The sequence below is a fragment of the Phoenix dactylifera genome, chromosome 17 (genome assembly GCF_009389715.1).
Source record: "Phoenix dactylifera cultivar Barhee BC4 chromosome 17, palm_55x_up_171113_PBpolish2nd_filt_p, whole genome shotgun sequence".
Taxonomy (NCBI): domain Eukaryota; kingdom Viridiplantae; phylum Streptophyta; class Magnoliopsida; order Arecales; family Arecaceae; genus Phoenix; species Phoenix dactylifera.
The window spans coordinates 10,756,662-10,775,874 of NC_052408.1; the positions used below are offsets into that span (position 1 = coordinate 10,756,662).

Sequence of the window (19,213 nt, forward strand, 5' to 3'; positions counted from 1 at the left end):
TTTTTTTTTTTTTCTTTCTCTGTAGTTGACCGATTACCAATTGCTGGGCAGCTACTGTTGCACGATCACTGACTGTTGATCGCAGTACAATGGGACTTGGCTTCACTACTGATATACAATTTCCTTCCTTTATTTTTATTCGGAGAAGAGAGCTTCGTTTCTGAGAATAAGCCTTCCAAAAGAAAATAACCTCTCACTAGCAGTCTGCACTCAAAGTGACTTTCACCAAAGAAATTACTGGGCTTTGGTAAGGGTTAATGTTCCACAGCGAAGAAGATAACACTTTGGATGGCACAATTAGCTATTCATGAAATACATTGTTTTCTTCTAGTCGATGCTTTTTGTACTGATTGCAGAGAAATATACAATTTAATTTGTTCCCCCTTATCTTCAAAAATGAGGGTACATGCACTCCAATTTTACATCTCGGATCAATTATTATACAACGGATCATTCCTTAAAAAGGATACAAATAACTAAACCAATTTGATGGATAGTGCACCTAGGTTTTGGATCCACCAACATATGAGTTCCAGTACTTCACTCATCTTCATCTTCGGAAGCCTCTCTCAGCCACTGCATCAGCCGACAGATACATCAAAATTTGTTGACTTGAGGAACAAAACAAGCAGAAAGAGCGTATAATATGAAATGATAGTTTATCATATTAATTAATTGTGCAGAGAATTAGATATTTGCACCCTGTCGAAGTAAGGAACCATGGCATATATGTTTGGAACAAAGGATAATACAACAACAGAGACTGATGCATGCCAATCAAAAATCTTGTTGCGTTATTTAATCAACTTTTTCTTTCAACATGAGTACAGAGATAAATATATCTTGTGATAACAGATGCCTGTGCCGAGAAATAGGGAAAAAAAAATCGATGAAGACATGAGCACCAAAATGATCCTAACAATGCCATCTCACTTATTGGAGCTATTGCATTTTGAGAGAGATTCTGAGAAACATGCTTCTGACATGACATGCTGAAAAAGATGGGAAGTTACAGGAGACAAAAATGATTGCTCGGTTCATCATGATACTATTAAATTGGGGAATGGCTGATAGAATAAAGTACATTTGCTCACAAGAACTTGAGCGGCAACACCGAGTCCCCTACTAGTGTCCAATTTGTTCTAAGATTTAATACACATTGAGATATGGTGAAAGGGTTGCTTGACTAAACAAAGCACATATATAATGAAAAAGAGGAAACTAAAGTTATAAGAAATAACTACCATTTGATTTTTGATATTCAAAGAAAATCTATGATAATCACAAACTCCAAAATGACATCTTCTTCCACGTTTCTCTCCCTGAAACCATAACCTCCACTCACCCTTTCAAAACCTAAATTATATTTTCCCAAGTCCATTCAAATCTCCTCTGATAAATATCTTTTTTTCCACTAGGAATCTCTAGAGTTAATCCATCCATGCCCGCCTAAAATTATTGCATTGTAGCATCATCCAATCCAACTTGAAGAGCATCAGCACTAAAGATATTAATAGACCCCTCCTAACACCAATTTTATCAAAATTATTCTATCTCATACTCTCTTAATGTCTACAACCTCATTTCCTTAACTCTTTATCTAAAATAATTTCCACTCCATTTTTATTCAAACCTTTCCTCGTATACCAAAAAGATTATAATAGATCTTACCAACTTCCTTTGCTTTCTTTGATATCCACTTTGTCTTTTGCAAGCAAGCTATGTTAACTCTCCTCCTAGCCGTTGTATCGATTAATTCCATAAATTTCCCATCAACGATCCTATATTCTAAGTTGCTAAATGTACCTTTTTTTTAGGACAACTTCTTGATCCACACATATCTATTTAAGTGAGAGAACACTTGCCTACTTCTCACATCTAAGTACCAATATGGTGCATTATATTTCTAGGAAGTGCACTAGTTAACCCTTGTCCACCTTTTACTATACCTAGGGTCTGAAGCAACGTGCCGCTAGTAGAGAGCACCCCAATGGTTTTCTCGAGCTTCATGTTCATACAATATAACTATAGTTTTAAGCTAGCCATCAACCTGCCACAACCCTCCTTTAATTAGGATTGGAACTGCCTATGTACAAAAACTAGGTGGAGTAACTTCAAAAAGATGAAAACAGGAAAAGAATCAAGTATACATGTAGAATTTGAAATGAAATCATTCATAAAAAGATAAAGATAGTACCAAAGGAGGATAAATTGAGAGAATGATGACTTACATAGTTCGGACATGTACAATGTGGGCTGAAGCACGCATCAGTATGAAATAGTGATTTGATTTTTGAAGAAAAAACAAATAGGAGTAGAGGTAGACCAACAATCACATGGGATGGAGTAGTATGTAAGGACTAAATATCTTAACATCATTCAAAAGTATAACACTAAATCTAGCAGAATGGAGGAAATGATTCACATAGCCGATCTTAGCTAGTTTGGTGACAAGGGTTGGCTTGACTTGGGTTCAGGTCAGGTCAAGGACCTATATCAAGTCCATAAGTGCCCGATGCAACCTGAAACAATCCAAGCCAACTAAGCAGGCTGACCTTCCTAAGTCCCAGGTAGATTTAATTTTTGGTTTTTTTATTGTTTAGGCATGAAAACTAAGCAAGTTATCAGAATGATCATTTTGGGCATTTTTCTGCTATTCTGGACTATACCTTGGGCATCCATTAAGAACTACCTATTTCCCATGATTAGTAACAACAATCTAATAGCAAGACATCTTCAATTGCTCATATTATCCAATATGTTTAAAAGTTTTAAGTTTTGTATTACTTTATACCAAGTGGCCATCTAAAGGCCTCAACTGTTCTGACCAGACCACATCAGAACCTTCGCCCCAAATTTGACCCATCCCACTGGCAGGATGGGATCTCTGACCCATGCTCAACCCACAAATCCAGCGGGTCAGCTTTGGTGGGTCAGTTCCGGGTTAGGTCAGATTGTCTAGCCGAGTCTAGGATGAAACAGGTAAGATAAACAGGTCCAGGTTAGAGTTGCTGCCCCTAATAATAATCATATCCCTAACCATTAGTGTCTGTGCAAGAGGCTTTTGTAGCATGCCAATTTTGTTTCCAGTCAAGCACTACGTAATCAAGGTTTTGAATGTTTAGCTACTTGTTTATGCTTTTGTTAGTGATCAGATTATGAAGTAGACTAATGCAGGTTATTTTGGATTTTTTTAGATAAATCTACCAGTTTATACGACTGCATATGTTACTCGAAAGTTGACCAGCACATAAGGTTTTAAGATTATTCTCCTTTTACATTAATAACTTCGCAAAAACTTTAAGTTTTGAACATACAAGATATATTCCAGTCAATCGTTACTTCAGACTCCTAAGTCCTAACAATGCCCATATTTGGTATCATCAAAAAAAAAAAAAAGATGGACAGCTGCTAATGAAGATTATTAACCTTGATGGGTTTTAATTATCCTAAATGCATACCTTGAGGAATTGTTCAGACTGTTTAACAAAGATTTTATCAGATTCATCCGCTCCTTCTTTCTCCTCTGCCCATGACAAAATTGCATCCTCTGATAAGATGTCCTTCTCATACAGGTGGTTCAAGATCTACCAGAAAAATATATATATTCAATCAACAAAAGCTTCAAAAATCTCACTCACAGATAAGAATTTTTTGCTTTAAATTGACACATTGTGCTACGAATACAATTATCATTATCATATGCACTATATCCAATTTTCACCACTTTCTTTGCTGTTCTTCATGAGAAAAAATGAGTGTTAAGGTCCAAACATGCCCGATGCATCCAATTTGGTGGCAGTCATAGCTATCCATAAGTTTCATTGTCACAAGTGATACACCAGATTGAACATCAAGACATGCGGATGCCTTCAACCAGACTGAACATCTTCATTTTTCAGCAAGTAACAGCAAAACCGTCAAACACCCAATTGTAAATGTACAGCATAGTTAACACAAAGGCATACTGAATAAAGCCATAATCTTCTTTATTATACAGCTTTAGCAACAACCACCAACTTATGTAAAGTTCTGAATATTTCACATCCAGCTAACAATATTCAACTCCATGTTATAATCTTCACACTGATGCACCCTCCATTATGCAATAGAATATAATGTAGCTTTCACATTAGGATATTTATTACTTTTGTAAAGGAGACTTACGGCTGAAAATAAAGGAGCAAATTCCTTGGCAGTCTCCAAGCACATCTCCTCAAACTTCAATAATACTTCAATCTGCAATGTCATTGGGTCAGAACCAATTAAGACAGTTCAATAGAATTATGAACTATGTTCAGGAAAAAACATTTCTTTTAACAAAAAAGAGTAAGGAACAAGTTATATAAACATCATCTGAACAGTTCCTGGTAAGGTAAGAAAAATTTTAATATTTAGATGACATAGTGTGATAATAGATATAAAAGTTATTTATTGAGAAAAGAAAAATAGATTAGAGTGCCTAATCATAAAATAACTGGTAAAAATTTTAAGTGGAATTGGTATTTAGGAGGTAGCACAACCATTTTTTTCGGTTATCTTGGAATTATTATACAGAAAATAGAGAAAAATGAATGCATATCTAGTAGACTTACAGTAGATGGAAACTTGAGAAAATATCTGGTTGCTGCATGACATAGACATGCCTATGAGACATAAATGGGAAAATCTTATATTGTATAATATAAAAAGTAACATTTTATAATACCAACCTAATACCAAGAGAGATAAGTGAGCTCATCTTATGAGCACATTTAGCAACGGCAATTTAACTGCAGTAACTACAAGATAGGTGATGCCATGAAAGCTCCAAGTTATATTATGACCTAAAGCTAGAGCAAAAACCACTGGCACATCATCATCACATCAAAATTCAAGATAAGAAATATGAGATCCAAAAACATTTTTGGTCACTGATGCAGGCCGAAAAATTACTTGAGCAATTAAATATTGAACAGTTAATTATGTATCAAACAACGCGATATAACTAGGAAGACGTTTCAAATACCACACATGGGTCACTGGACATGCGAGTTTGATGTATCCCATTTGATATCTTCGTATCCTAGAATCAACAAATTCCACCCCGCATTGTTCACAAAATTTCGGGTCTTCTTTTTCAACTCTGATTAAGCATTCGGTAATTATAATGTTAAGATACACCTTAAAGTGTTGACACTATGATCTGACCATCTATTTGTAATTTATATGAAATAATAGGACTCTATTTTATGTGCACCAGCAAAGGCAACCACAGCCTAAGGTGTGTACGAGTTAGCATCGCCAAATGGAGATATTTCATAGTCAGAACGCAGGACAATATTAATTCAACACAACTAAGGACGCACTCTTAACAAACACAATATAAGGGTGGATTGCTATATGATGTGATTGGAAGAAATTGATGGATCCAAGTAAAGCCTGGTTGAACATATTCCTTATTTCTACAGGAATCCAAGCATATTGCATAAGCCACATGTATACCATCTTCCAAGACAAATGTAGTTATGTACATGGTACTTCTGTTGGCAATCAACAACATAAAAGTTTCCCCATCTGAGATGATCTGCAATCTACTAAAGAAGCCATCCATAACCAGCCATATCTATCAAGAGGAACCATGTGCCTATCGGCTTGTGAAATTTGTTTCTAGCAATGATGACTTATTCTTTTGAAACGCCCTTCCAAGCCCCTTTGGTGCTAGCAATGATGACTTATTCTTTTGAAACACCCTTACAAGCCCTTTTGTATGATCTAGTTTGGAATATAGATAGATGCAAGTGGATGGATTAAATGCAGAAAAGCATTGCAGTTATGAATTAATATTTTATACAGAATCAATTTATGGAGAAAATTTTTATAAAAAAAAATATATAGAGAAGATCCAATATTCTGGCGGCGATCATATCAATAAAAAAGTGGCAGAAAGCAAGCTTTAGTATGCTTAATAATGAGAAATCAACTAAAGCAACTTTATAAAACAGATGCAGCCAACATTAAAATTTGGTTTACTGCTTCAAATTGTAGCAATGACAGGAGTAATAGTTAAAAGGATGACAACTATAAAATCTACACAGAAATACCTCTTCATCTATAGTTTTGAGGTAATGCTTCAAAAGATCCTTCCACCTGCCGAGTTCCTTTCCAGTATTCAGGAGCAGCTCACCTGAACATTAAAGTGAAATTCCTAGTGACAGTAAAATAAACAAGCTTTAAATTATCTAAGGACAAAGAACTCAGGTAAAAGGAATGGAGAATATCAAAATTATTCTTGCTAAAATTTGCAAGCAGTAAGCGATGATATTTACTATTAATTTTCAGAATTCTTGTACTTAAAATCCTAGCAAGAATTCTACTATAACCATAAGTATCGAGCATTCTGGAGCTCAGTTTCATATACTGGATTTTTCCTTTCACATATATGAATGGTTAAAACAGCTACCAAAGCAAGCTTCCAAGTCTTGATAATTTGGTCCTTGGTTTCCAAAAAATTATGGTCTGCATCATATATATGTACTATGCTATTATCAGATAAATCACCGAAGTATCTTATCCAATCATGCTAGCAGGGCACAGAAATGACAGAAGGACGTGTATCACTGTACCATATGCATCAGGTGCATGTGTATTAACCTATATCAATGTATATCTCTTCTACATGCATGATACAAATTGAATAATACAATATTCAAATTAATTTTACATGAAAATAAGCATGCCTGCAATAATCAACCTTATAAAAGAACCTAGTCTAAAAATCATCCAAAACATAGTATGTCATACCATACCGGACATACCGTACCGTACCATACCGGCACTATAATAGTGTAGCATCAGTACGGGGTCCGGTACCGAGACAGCGAACCTTGATCCATAATAGCCACAATTTCAAAATAAATACTTACGGTTACAAGAATGAGGAAATGCTAGAGCTGATCTCATTATGGAATAAAATAATGACCCAGCACAATCTGCATGTGACATGTTGTATGATAACCTGTTCATCAGAATAGACAGATATTAATGAAATATGTTGCTAAATTGAGGAAATTAGTATCATAAGAAAAAAGCAGCACAGTACCTATTCTAAGTTGTTTTGGAAACTAGGAAAACTTTAGAGAGAAAAAAAATACGTGAAAAAAGACCAGCTACTGTTTATTCATATAATAGCACTATGATTATGGCAGTCAATGTGCATTAGATGCTTTTTTCCATCCAAAATGTGCAGGATACGATGACACAGTTCTCGGCCTTACAGACTTATTGCACACCTCTGAGCAATAAATGCAGCAAATCATTTAAATAAATACATATAATTACGAAGCAAGTCAAAGTAACTCGTTATAAGTTTCACAAATAGAGAATTAAAATTGCCAGTTAGTTTAGAGAGAGAGAGAGAAGTGCATTCTTTGGTTGTGGAAATCATCCTAATTTCAAGAACCTTCCAGCTCAGATACCAGATCCACAAGAAGATTGTACGTAGTCCCACAATGGCCATATTACCTAGTGCAATCATGAAATCTTTCTTTCAATTATATTGCGATTCTAAAATTGATACCAGAGAACTTAATTATTGTAATTATTCTAGCATGCACAACCTAGCATTTGAAAGCACACAATTGCTGCTCACTATTGCCCCTATAAACAAGCACCACCATTTACTATGTTCTCATACTGTTAGGAATCCAGGATATCACATACCAGATGGTAGCATTAGAAAAGCCCCTTGAAGCTAAAATCCACATGTTAAGCAACAAAAGGTAGTATCGCATGGGTTGAATAGAGAAGGTAAATCTCTGTGTATGCTGGAGCGATGGAAAGTGATTTTCAGATGTGAAGGACCTAAGCTTTAACAAGAGATATGTCCATAGAGAACAATAACCTGATCATAGTTACCATAAAGTTGTGACAAAACCATCAAACCAGTTTTCAAGCTATATGAGACATCGATTCAGGATCGATCCTGGAAGCTATATGTAAGCAGTCAAAACTTGCACAGCCCATGCAGCAGTCCATTTTCATGAATGTATGTCTCCAGTCACTGAACATTATTCATTGGCTATAATTTTTCTAAATATAATTACATGTCTGAGGATATAGGACAGATGGCACATAACAACCATCAGCAACGGTAATCATCCCTAATCTTATTCACTTTCTTAACAATAAATAATACTCAATATAAAATATGTTGCTACACAAAAGAATAGCTAACAGAATGTCACAAATAGGATTCGCGAACAACAAAAATGCCTTGACACATTAGTCAAATAGAAGATAGAAGACAAGCCATTGAATTCACAGAAGGAAAGTATGATTCTACCGGAGTGAATTAATTTCTAAAATCACATTATCTTGATTCACGCCTGCAAGAGCCCGGTGAAAAGTTGCTTCTACCTAAAAGTGGCAAAAAAAAAAAATTAAAAGTGAGAGCGAGTGAGCGTGCATGCGAGAGGGAGAGAGAATTAAAGCAGCAAGTATGGCAGGAAAAGGATGAACTTATCAAAGACAACAAATTATTTGTGTATTACCTCCTTCTCAAAATCAGCAGAATCTCTATAATCTTCACCATCATCAAAACCAGTACTCTCTGAGTCAACTTGCAATTCCCCTGAAGCTGGAAGACTATTTACATCTTGATTCGATACCTCAAGATCAGCATGAGCACTAAGAAAGAACTCCATTAGTTTTTCTGCAGGTATGGGTGCAATTGAATGCCTCCATTCTTCCTCATGTCCACCCTCAGAGGTTAACCAAATGTAACCAACTCCAGATATACCAACCTACATGACAAAATTTGACACGAAGAAAACTACAAGTTGAAAGAAGAGGAGGCAGAGGGGAATTGAACTATAAGGCAGAAGACTGTTCAAATAGTAAAGGCAGAAAGACATGCTAATAGCAAGTAGGCATAAAATAGCCTAGATCTTAAGTTCTACAAAATAGAAAAGCTAATCATGTATCAATGGAAGAAAATAGAAGGTGCAGGTCATATTTTCTTAGGAATAGATAAGAAGAAACTACTAAAACAATTAACTAATTATATATGATAGACAGGCTTTCTGTTTGGAAAAACTTTAATCAATTAAATCTATAGAGAGTAGAAATTTGAATGAGATAAAATTAAAATAACCATCTTAAGTTCTTAACTGAAAAATCTGCATTCTTACTCTTACCTGATCATGCAAATAATGAGTGTTCAAAAGACCAGATCCAGAAACATCTTGTGTAAAACTTATAATAAATACTAAATTGCAAAAGAAATACTCATGTTATTCATGCAAGGTCCTAAATTCCCCAACTGCCAGATTAGCATTTAATCCGGTGAAAATAGTGAAGAGAATCAGAATTCTAAGATAGAACTAGTTTGAATTCATAGACTAATAACAGCAGGAAAGAAATTAAGGTTTCAGAAAGCTAAATTCTAGGCTTTAAAACGGAGGGAGTGACTTTGATCAAAAGACATATACGTGTCCTTCAAAGCTAAACCAAAAACACAGAGATGATACCTAGATTAGTGATAGGCTGCTTGAAAGGTTTGGTCAACCCAAACAAACCTCCTCATGTTAGGTGATCCCACATGTGTACATAAAGAGGAATAGGAAAGTTATGGGGTTGTACAAGGGTCTAGGGATGAGGAAAATAGTCATTACACCAAGTGAATGGTGGTAATAACAGGTGACAGAGCATCAAATAAAATGGGCAGCACAAAGACTCAGTGCCAAAAAGTCAGGACATGGATTACAAAGATGAGATTTCCTTTAAATACAAGAGCAGAAGTCCTCACCGTCCTCCATCAAGAGGGGGTTACTGGTGTCAAACATAGACTTTCTTCCTTCATCTATACTTTGCTACCCTCTCCTCATATAACTTTGACTGAATAAACCTCTTCCCTTAACCCCATGAACTTCTCCTTTCTTCTTTTATCACTCTTTTCGTATTTTAGTTCCCATCAAGGAAAGTGCCATATCATAAGTGAACCGGTACCGTACAGATCTGATAGGCAACCGGTATACCTACCGGTACCAGTACCGCATACCTTGTGTGAGACTTTGCCAAGAGATGCACATAATTCAAAAGTGTGCGCTACAGTGATTGAGGAAGATTTTGAAGTTGGGAAAGCATCATAAATAAGGCTAGATTAGAACAAGACATGATAGGCCATCCCTTAAGGACTTGACATGTGACAAGTAAATTCTTTGACTATTGAGACCAGGCAACTAAAGTACTTTCACATAATTAATATATGAAAACATATATGAGCTTAGAATTTTTGTTCTCTTTATGAGAAAGTTCGCTTAGCTCTTGAAAAAAAAAATATATGGCACAGGAACCTATTTTAAAAAGCTAATTTTAGACAGCATACAAGCTGCAAGATAAATGTTAACATAAGTTAGAGGAAGCATAAACAGCAGAGAAACATTTAACATGCCTCAGATGTGTCTGAATGTTCTGCATCTGATGAATCTGGCACAGGATCCACATTTCTAGTATTCACTATACTAGTAATTGCTGCAGAATAAGCACCATCACAGCACGTAAGTTACACAACAATAAACACTGAATAATCAACAATGCTTATTTGCAATAATGATCAAACATATATCTTCATTCCATAAAATATGATATGGTAATGAATGGAAAAGAAGGCTTAAAGTAAGAAGAAATTATTAAGCTAATCAACTAGATAATTGAATATTATACCTCTCATCTCATTTTAGCTTGATCTCACAATATTAGAAACAAGACTGGAACAATAACTTTCCCTTTCAAGTGAATTGAAACGTTAATCAGTAAGATGCAAAACACCCTTTTCCTAGGTGGTTTTCTGTCTGAACTCTGAAATAACTTGAAACCATCAAAAACTGTGCTGGATGAGGATATTCATGTCACTAAGGAGCATTTGCCTTTGCATGCATGACAGAGGGCCTTGTCAAGACCATCAGTAATTGTCTCATGAGGCTTTTTGCTAGAAAGCTCAAGCTAGGGAGGAATTTAAGGTCACTGAAAAAAAATAAGCTTCTTAATCCATTATTAAGAAACCATCAAAGACCTCCTTGTGTTAGGCCACAATATTGGCTCAAATGAACTCATCATTTGTTCAGATTGGGGGTAGCATAGCATCAGGCTAAGACTACTATCCTGTGTTATCATCTTTCTGCAACCTTCTTGTGCATATTTATAATCAGTAATCCTTTCTTCCCCAATAGTTAAGGGGGATATTGGGGTTATTTATTTGTCAATTAAAGATAGGACCCCTTAATTATTTCCATTATTTAGAAGTCTAATAGTGCTAGAGGTCTCCCACTTTTATTTGAAGATGGAAAACAATGGAAGGTAGCTTAATAAGAAAAAAATGAAAAATCAATTAGGGGACAGAACCAGAATGTCTAAATGAAAGATTTCATATTTTTTGCAAAAGTTCATAAAACTTTCATATTCTCAAGCAAAATGAGAAAAGAACTAGATTATCAAAGTTTAAAGAATTTACATGGACTCTCCACAACTCCACTATTGGCATCAGCATATTCAAGTTCTTCATCACTGTCTTGCTTGGATGGTTGTGGAAGTAAAGATACTTTTGAATAAGCAGGAATCACAATTTTTTGCCCAACTTCGACCTGAAGAAAAAATCATTAGATATTCCAATACACTTAACTTTAAAGAATTCTTATTTTTCAATCATCTGATGAAACAATTACATGGTGATAAAGACGGTTACATGTTTCATCGAACAAGACCAATATAAATATCGCAAGATATGCATGTTATAACATATAAGACAAACTTCAAGATAGAACCATGAGAATATATGAAACAGTAACATGGTTGCATTGACTTTTCCACCATCAAATGTTCCTTGTGATACTGATAGACAACAATTACTATGAGTAGCCCAAGAAACCATGCAATCATGTCAACCAAGAAGATATCATTAACCTCAGCGGCACTAATTGCTTTTTGCAACATGTATGCTTTACTACAAAAGATTATAAGTGGGAATCTAACAGAAAGCATATATATATATATATACATGTTTGTATATGTATATGGCATCTAGTTATTAAAAAAAAAAAGAAAAAAGAAAAAGGAACAGATATCTGATATGTTACCATGAAAACTTAGTATCGATCTCCAGCAACATTAGCTAGCTTATGTGCTTGGATTAAGATACACAAGGTCCATCTTCAAAAACAATAAGTATTTTACTAATAATTATATTTCCCGGTGACACGCCCGATATGAATCATGTTAATGTATGTAGAAGAAATTAAAAAATAAATAAAGGCCGTGTGACTAAGTAGCCCCTGTGGTATAAATATAATTAGCTCTATATGATAACGTTGCCACATTCTGCAAGTAGAAAAAGGCTTCCTTAGCCTGTAACATAAAAATTTTTAACCAAAAGATTATGTACCTTAAATGATAGTATGACACCAGGTTCCAAAACAACCCCTGCCCTTAAGTGAACACCATCACAAACTAACGCATGACTTAGTTTACAGTCATCTTCGATGATGACATTATCCCAGATGTAGGATCCTTGGATTGAAACATTGCGCCCGATGGTGCAACCTTGACCAATAACTGAATTAGATATCTCACTGTGGTCGCCAATGGTGGTTCCATTTCCAACCAATGAAAAGGCACGAATTTGTGCTGTGCGTGACTGGTTGACCTCTGAAGGAAAAGTAAGAATAGTTCAAATTATCATAAGCAAAATGCAACATTATATCCAGAGAAAAACCAGAAAAGAAGACAGATTGTCAGTTACATGGATTATAAACATCCCAAGGATTAACATTTTACAAGAAAAAGAGTATCTTAATTATGGTGGCAGGCGGTATGCATACAACAACCAAGTCAAACCACAATCCAGCCCTCCTTAAAAGTTATACAGAATGGTATTAGATTATCTTAGCTCCTCCTGATTCTCCCACTTTGATTTGTTCTCTTATGCATATGAATTGATTTTCTAGCATTTTCTCACCATTCAACAGCAAATTTATGTACATTTTGACAAAAAATAGGGAGATAGGTATGGAACTTAAGCTTTAGAAAGTCATACAAGATATTGGATCAACTTGATTAGCTTATCTAATTAGGTTCCGAGTTATGAAGTCAACAAAGCTTATTTTTCTTCCTGCAAAGTCAACAATTGCCACGAGCAGACATGGATCCCAGGTAGTTGCTTGCTGTAAAACAATCGACCATGGATTCAAAAACTGGCAGAATGGGATGGTACCATCGGTCCGGTATTGTTCTGACATGAAACTATCACTAGTACGGCAGTCAGGTTGCCAAAACCAACCGTACCACTGCATTTTGACAATACTGTACCAACCGCACTGGTAGGTACATGGATCCCAGGTAGTTGCTTGCTGTAAAACAATCAACCATGGATTCAAAAACTGGTAAGTTTTTGAATGGGATGGTACATGAATGGGATGGTACCATCGGTCCGGTATTATTTTGACATGAAACTATTACTGGTAAGTTTCAGTACTTACTATGGAAACCGATATTGTTCCGATTTTGTACCCTTCCAATGGAAAAAAGGTATGGGGCTTGGCACCGGTATTTAAAACCTTGCAATCAACAAATCAAAAGCAACTGAAAGTTGGGGGGAGGGCAATGGGGAACATAGGGGCAATAAGGCAATGGGGAACATAGGGGCAATAATGGCTATTGAATAATTTGACTAATTGTAGAAAGTTGTCAAAGTAACAATTCATGTTTTTGAAGGCATATAATCAACAATGGATTTTTTGAGAACATCTATATTTGTTGAGAGCATTTCTGGGGATTACTCCACAAGGTCAAAGTATTAAAGGGAGCTATGCACTACATGTCCAAATGTAAATTAAAGAAGATGCATGCTATCTACATATCTGTACAGGTAGCAAAGAAAAAATCGGCTGGCAAGAATGGCTAATTAATATACGATGATGTTAAACCATATGCGCTTGACATACCAGGTGCTTTGTAAATTCCCAGTCTGTCTAGCTTCATCTGTGAGCAGCTTCCAAAATATTGAACATCCGGCACCATAGGATATGCCCACCTTTGAATTATGTCTTTACTGATTGTGTCATAACTCCTGAAATTATCTATTCTTGCCGCATAACTTGAATGAATTTCATGAGTAAAAATTTTGTATCCCATGAGCTGAATAAATTGCCAATAGCTAATAAGTAATCGCTAAGATGGACTAAAAATCACTACAATACAAATGGGAGAATTGCCACCAAACTCTTAAGGCTTGACCACTAAAACTTCAAGCCTCGCCTCAGAACTAAGAAACAACTTATAAATTTCCCATCAAATAGAATCTGTAACATAATAACCTCAGGCACAAACAACACAAGCATCTCAGCAAATGTCATGCATGAACATAGATATTATAATTTTTGCACTAACTAATAATAGAAAGATTACATAAGCAGTAAGCATAGAGTGAGCTCGATTGGGCATCTAAATATTAAAACAAAACTAGGGAGTCATCACCAAATATTAGTGCCGCACAATAATAACAATAAGAAGATCACATAAGTTGGAGACAACAAATATGAGTGCAAATGCATATGCATGTTTGTGTATGTTGAATTGAACATACCAGTTCATTTGATCCAATGCTAATGGGGAAAAAATGTCAAGAGCCATAAAAAGCAAAAAGAGTATGACTTGAAATCACAGTATAAGCAGATTGCATCATATCATACATACAAATTTAGATACACAGAAATCTGGAGGATAAGAAATCAGATTATAGCCTCATACAACAATCTCTAATGAGATCTGAAAAATTATAAAAGTATCGTATGTGTGACCGCATGACATATGTGTACATCATGATGAATTGGCAATATGAATTACAGGCCTCACATCATCAACAAGCAAACCCTATACAAGATGGCAGTGAAGACATTAGCAATCAAACTAATCAGTAAAATGAAAAATCAGAGAGACCAATGGATGATATATCTATATATATAAATATCTAACATTGTTTTAAGACCAAAGCAAATGTAAATGTGTGTCTGCATGGCACATGTTCACATGATGATGAATGAATCCTGAAAGTGACCAATTACTTATAAAAATATGAAGAACAGGCCTTACGTCATCAACAAGCAACCCCTTCACAAAATGACGGCGAAGGTGTTGATAATCAAAATTATCAGTGAAGAGACTAAGAACTTCTGGAGAGCATATATCTATGTAACAATCCTGCAAAAGCAAATTTTAATGCGTTAGGCACAAATAATTAAATGTCCCAGACAAACCAGATTAGCCGGAAATCATAATCATAAAGACTATCTAGATAAAACTACTTCAACTCATACATATATGAGCATGCACACAAACAAATAGTGATAGATTGATTACAATCTGTCATGATCAAAGAATATGGTCCTGATTCGGTGAAAGGCACCTTTAAAACCTTAAGATACTCAACATACGCTCGCCTTGAGTGTTACTCATTACAGTAACCAAATTATGAGCACCATAAGTGTGCAGACAACTTATCATATTATAGGAGAATGTAATTACAAAAGGCCAAAAATTTCTTCCTAACCAATTCTGGTAATCTAATAGGTTCGATGTCCTCGAGTGGAGCACAATTCAATCAACTTCATCTTTTTTTTTTTTATCATCAAAGGATATAATTATCAGTGGCCCAAGTTTTTTAAGCCATCATATAGACCAAGGTCCGCAATCTTGATATCGGGTATCGTATCGGTACTTTGTTGGTACGGTACAGTACACCTTTGTGCCGAAATAGCTCTCTTATCCGTTTTTTTTAACTTTTATCTCAGTACACCTTGGTACAAGCCGTATGGGGCTTGTACCGACTTGAATGTTTGTTTTGTACCAGTTTTCTTTCGGTATGATTCGGCACATCCCGTACCGGGCAGTACGAGGCGGTACGGCAGATCTTGATATAGATCTTTTTTTTTTGCTGATTCAAACTTGGAATGTGATGTTGAACGGCCCATAATGAGCAATGTGATGATTTCATCAACGACTATCTTAATAAAGATAACTATTACCTTAAGAAAACTATTTAAAGAAAAAGACCAGCAGTAATCAATCCCTTTCCCACCAAAATAGGAAACTTATAGAGATGACGTTCCAAGTCATAAAGCTCCAAAAAAGTATAGAACAGATTATGTTGAGAGCAGTCGTTAATCCTATCAAAGCATAAATTATTGAGGAAATAATAGAATCAATTGTTGCCACAGCAACAAAGATACAGATGCTAACATGGACACAAAATTCAGGAATGGTTAATGAAATTCACAACACATGGTTTGTACGGGAACTTCTTTTTGAAGGGGTATTCTCAATTTGTAGAAAATATTAGTACATCCAATTTGTCTGATTCAGTTTAAAAACAGAAACAGAAGAATGAGCGCAAATCTATATTTACATTCACATGAAAAGTGAGTAAAATGAGAATATTAAACAGCACTAGCATCACAAGAATAACATACTAAGATAAACACCCCGCATCTATATCATGGCAAACAGAGATGAACATTTTCTATCCATAAACTCAGAAGGTTGGACAGCATAGATTGAACTCCATTTTGAGGTATTTTCTCATTATATAAGTTGCAGTCACCATCATTCCCAGGAAAAAAAAGTGAAGAGGACAATTTTTCATCGCCAGCATTCATTGGACATGACAGCACACCTTTATAAATAAGGAGAGATGACAAAGCTGCAAAGATAATATTGAAGAAAATTGGAATCAAAATAACAACCTGCTTATCATTGTGCAAATGTAGAGTAGGAGTATTGGCTAGTAACATCTTATCAAGAGTAATAAACCGCTGCGACTGATCTGTCTTGTCCTCATAGTACAGAAGCTCTTTCGTATCAGGATCAATGGCCATTAGAATTTCATCATTACCAAGCCGTGTTTGATGTGTTAAGGATGAAGGCTTAGACTGTTTGATAACCATGGTCATAACAGCAAGTGGATCCTTTTTCCTTCTTTCCTTGTGTTCTTGAAGTGCCTCTTTTAAGCTCATGTTGCTGACAGTGTCACCACTTACAAGAACAAAATCTCCACGTATCTTCAAGGGAAAAGAGAGAATATACATTTAGGAAAAAGTCATACTTTTATTAATTAACTGAACAACTCAAGTGCAAATGTAAATAACCATTCTAGACTAAGCAACAACCTAGATAAGACTACCTGTCACCGATGCAAGAATTAGTAAAGAGATCCAAGGACCGAAAATGAAGCAGAACTCAGTCCAATAATAACCTTCATCAACATTTTTACATGTTTTCATATTGCAGATTGAATCATTTTATTCAGCATGTAGGCATCTAAGAGAACTACAACAATAGGAATGATTTTACAAATAATATTACCTATTTGTTTATAAAAAAATCAAGGTCAAAAACAACCCATTAGTAAAAACAGCAGATATGTTGCACCAAGGCATAATGAAATGGCAGGGCATCAGAAGACCCGTGTGCCTTACTATGAGAAAGAAGTCACCACAGAGGAGTGACATGTCTGTTAAAAAGAAGCAGGGTGATGAGGGGCAATGGTAGAAGATCACTAACCAACATATCTAAATGCACAATCGGGCAAGACAGCAAAACAAGCCAGGGAAGCCCACGAGGACACAAAGAGAACATGTGATGTTACCAAGAATACCTAGAAGTAACCTTTAAAATAGGTAGTGCAAGGTGGCATAACATCACAGAATGACAAACACAGACCACAATGAGTTTCAAAATTGTCCTATGACCTGATGGCAAACTGGACAAGGCCCATGTGTGTCTACTTATTAATTTCAAACTCAAGGAGTGGCACCAGTATTTTAACACAAACAAGTCTGTAATAACAGAACCATTGGTCTAAGGCATACGACTTGCATTCATGTATTGTTTAAAAGTTGTATCCAAGGAAAAATTGCTGCACATGAATGTGCAACAAGAAACATATGTTGTTGTCCCCACTAAAGCATTGAGCAAGCAAGTGCTACATTCTCTGGTTTTGGCATTCCTAACAAAGAAATAAGAAAAATTCTTTGCTCATCAGCAACCTCCTTCATATGCCTCACAAGAATCCAAAGGCAACAGTCTAGCCTCTTTCGCTTAACGCATTGCACTCTACTCAAAGGTTCGCTTTTAACACACATAAACCACTAAACTCGTGCACTAATAACATGCCATAACCAAGAAAGTGTTCATTACCAGGAGTTCTTGATAAATAACATCTAGCACATGGTAGTCAAGGGCATATGCTATTGTTTAAAATTTTATGCCCACTTTCATCTTCATTTACGATTAAGAGCGTCTTGGAGAAAAGAATAAACCGAAATCTTCTAGTATAGTGCACCAAAATAGAAGGATCCCAAAAAAAAAAACCGGATGTTTCAAGAATCTAGCATGAAAGAAAGCTCTTGAATGAGAAGAAGAAGAAGAAGAAGAAGGAGAAGGGTGCGGGGCCACTCACCACGCCAAAATTATAGATCGCACGGAGGGCATCTCCGGCGCTTATGGAGTCGCGGGACTCGATGGGTTGGACGGCGAACGTGCCCTGCTGCTTCATCCACTGGGACTTGTTGAGGTAGTCCTTAACCTGCTGCGAGTGGGCGCAGCATAAGACGAAGGCCTCCTCGACGCCGACGGATTCGAGCCAGGCCAGGGTATAATCGATCATGGGGGCGTTCACCAGCGGCAAGAGCACCTCCGGAAGGCGACGTCTCGAATCAAGATCGGAAAAGAGGAAAGCGTAGAAGAGAAGATTAGGTTTCTTAGGGTTACCTTGGGGCGCTCGAGGGTGATGGGGCGGAACTTGGTGGCGAAGCTATCAGCGAGGAGGACGGCCTGGAGCGGGACGCGGGCGAGCTCCTCCGGGTCGTCGGAGGACGAAGATCGGAGGCCTTTCTTCTGCGCCATCGCCGCCGTCGTCGCCGCCGCCGCCGGAGGGAGTGAAAGAAGGGAAAGGAGGACAGCGATATGGGGAGCTGGGGTTTTAGGCAGCCGTTTCGACCTTTTAACTCGCTGAGTCGCGAAAAGACTATATATCTAACCCGTTCGAACCGGAGCGCTTCAGGAAATTCTGGTTTGCATAGTGGTAATGCGGTACTGCCACCGCCGATTTTATGGATAGCGGTAATACGGTAATGCCACCGCCGATTTTTTTATTTCTTTTTTCTCTCTCTCCCATAGCCCTCGA

General features: G+C 36.4%; 1 protein-coding gene across 1 annotated transcript; it reads right to left on the bottom strand.

Moving 5' to 3' along the window:
- Window positions 1–270: 270 nt before the first annotated feature.
- Window positions 271–19,025, bottom strand: LOC120104222 (translation initiation factor eIF-2B subunit epsilon). The gene is made up of 15 exons (XM_039115001.1): window positions 18,799–19,025; window positions 18,488–18,721; window positions 16,773–17,087; window positions 15,124–15,231; window positions 13,977–14,169; window positions 12,419–12,681; window positions 11,492–11,621; window positions 10,433–10,512; window positions 8,532–8,783; window positions 8,324–8,397; window positions 6,906–6,997; window positions 6,084–6,166; window positions 4,168–4,239; window positions 3,462–3,587; window positions 271–576 (listed from the first exon to the last, which is right to left on the bottom strand). Exons 1-15 carry the CDS (start codon window positions 18,931–18,933, stop codon window positions 541–543), a joined length of 2,193 nt encoding a protein of 730 aa, XP_038970929.1. The 5' UTR covers window positions 18,934–19,025; the 3' UTR covers window positions 271–540.
- Window positions 19,026–19,213: the final 188 nt, after the last annotated feature.

Bases quoted from the DNA above. Each gene is read 5' to 3' on its own strand.
- LOC120104222 (XM_039115001.1), bottom strand. From the start codon at position 18,933: ATGGCGCAGAAGAAAGGCCTCCGATCTTCGTCCTCCGACGACCCGGAG. The intron at 11,622-12,418 runs GTACATAATCTT...TTTTTTCTTCAG, and splicing joins GTGTCATACTATCATTTAAG to GTCGAAGTTGGGCAAAAAAT. The intron at 10,513-11,491 runs GTAAATTCTTTA...CTTATTCTGCAG, and splicing joins TGGAGTTGTGGAGAGTCCAT to CAATTACTAGTATAGTGAAT.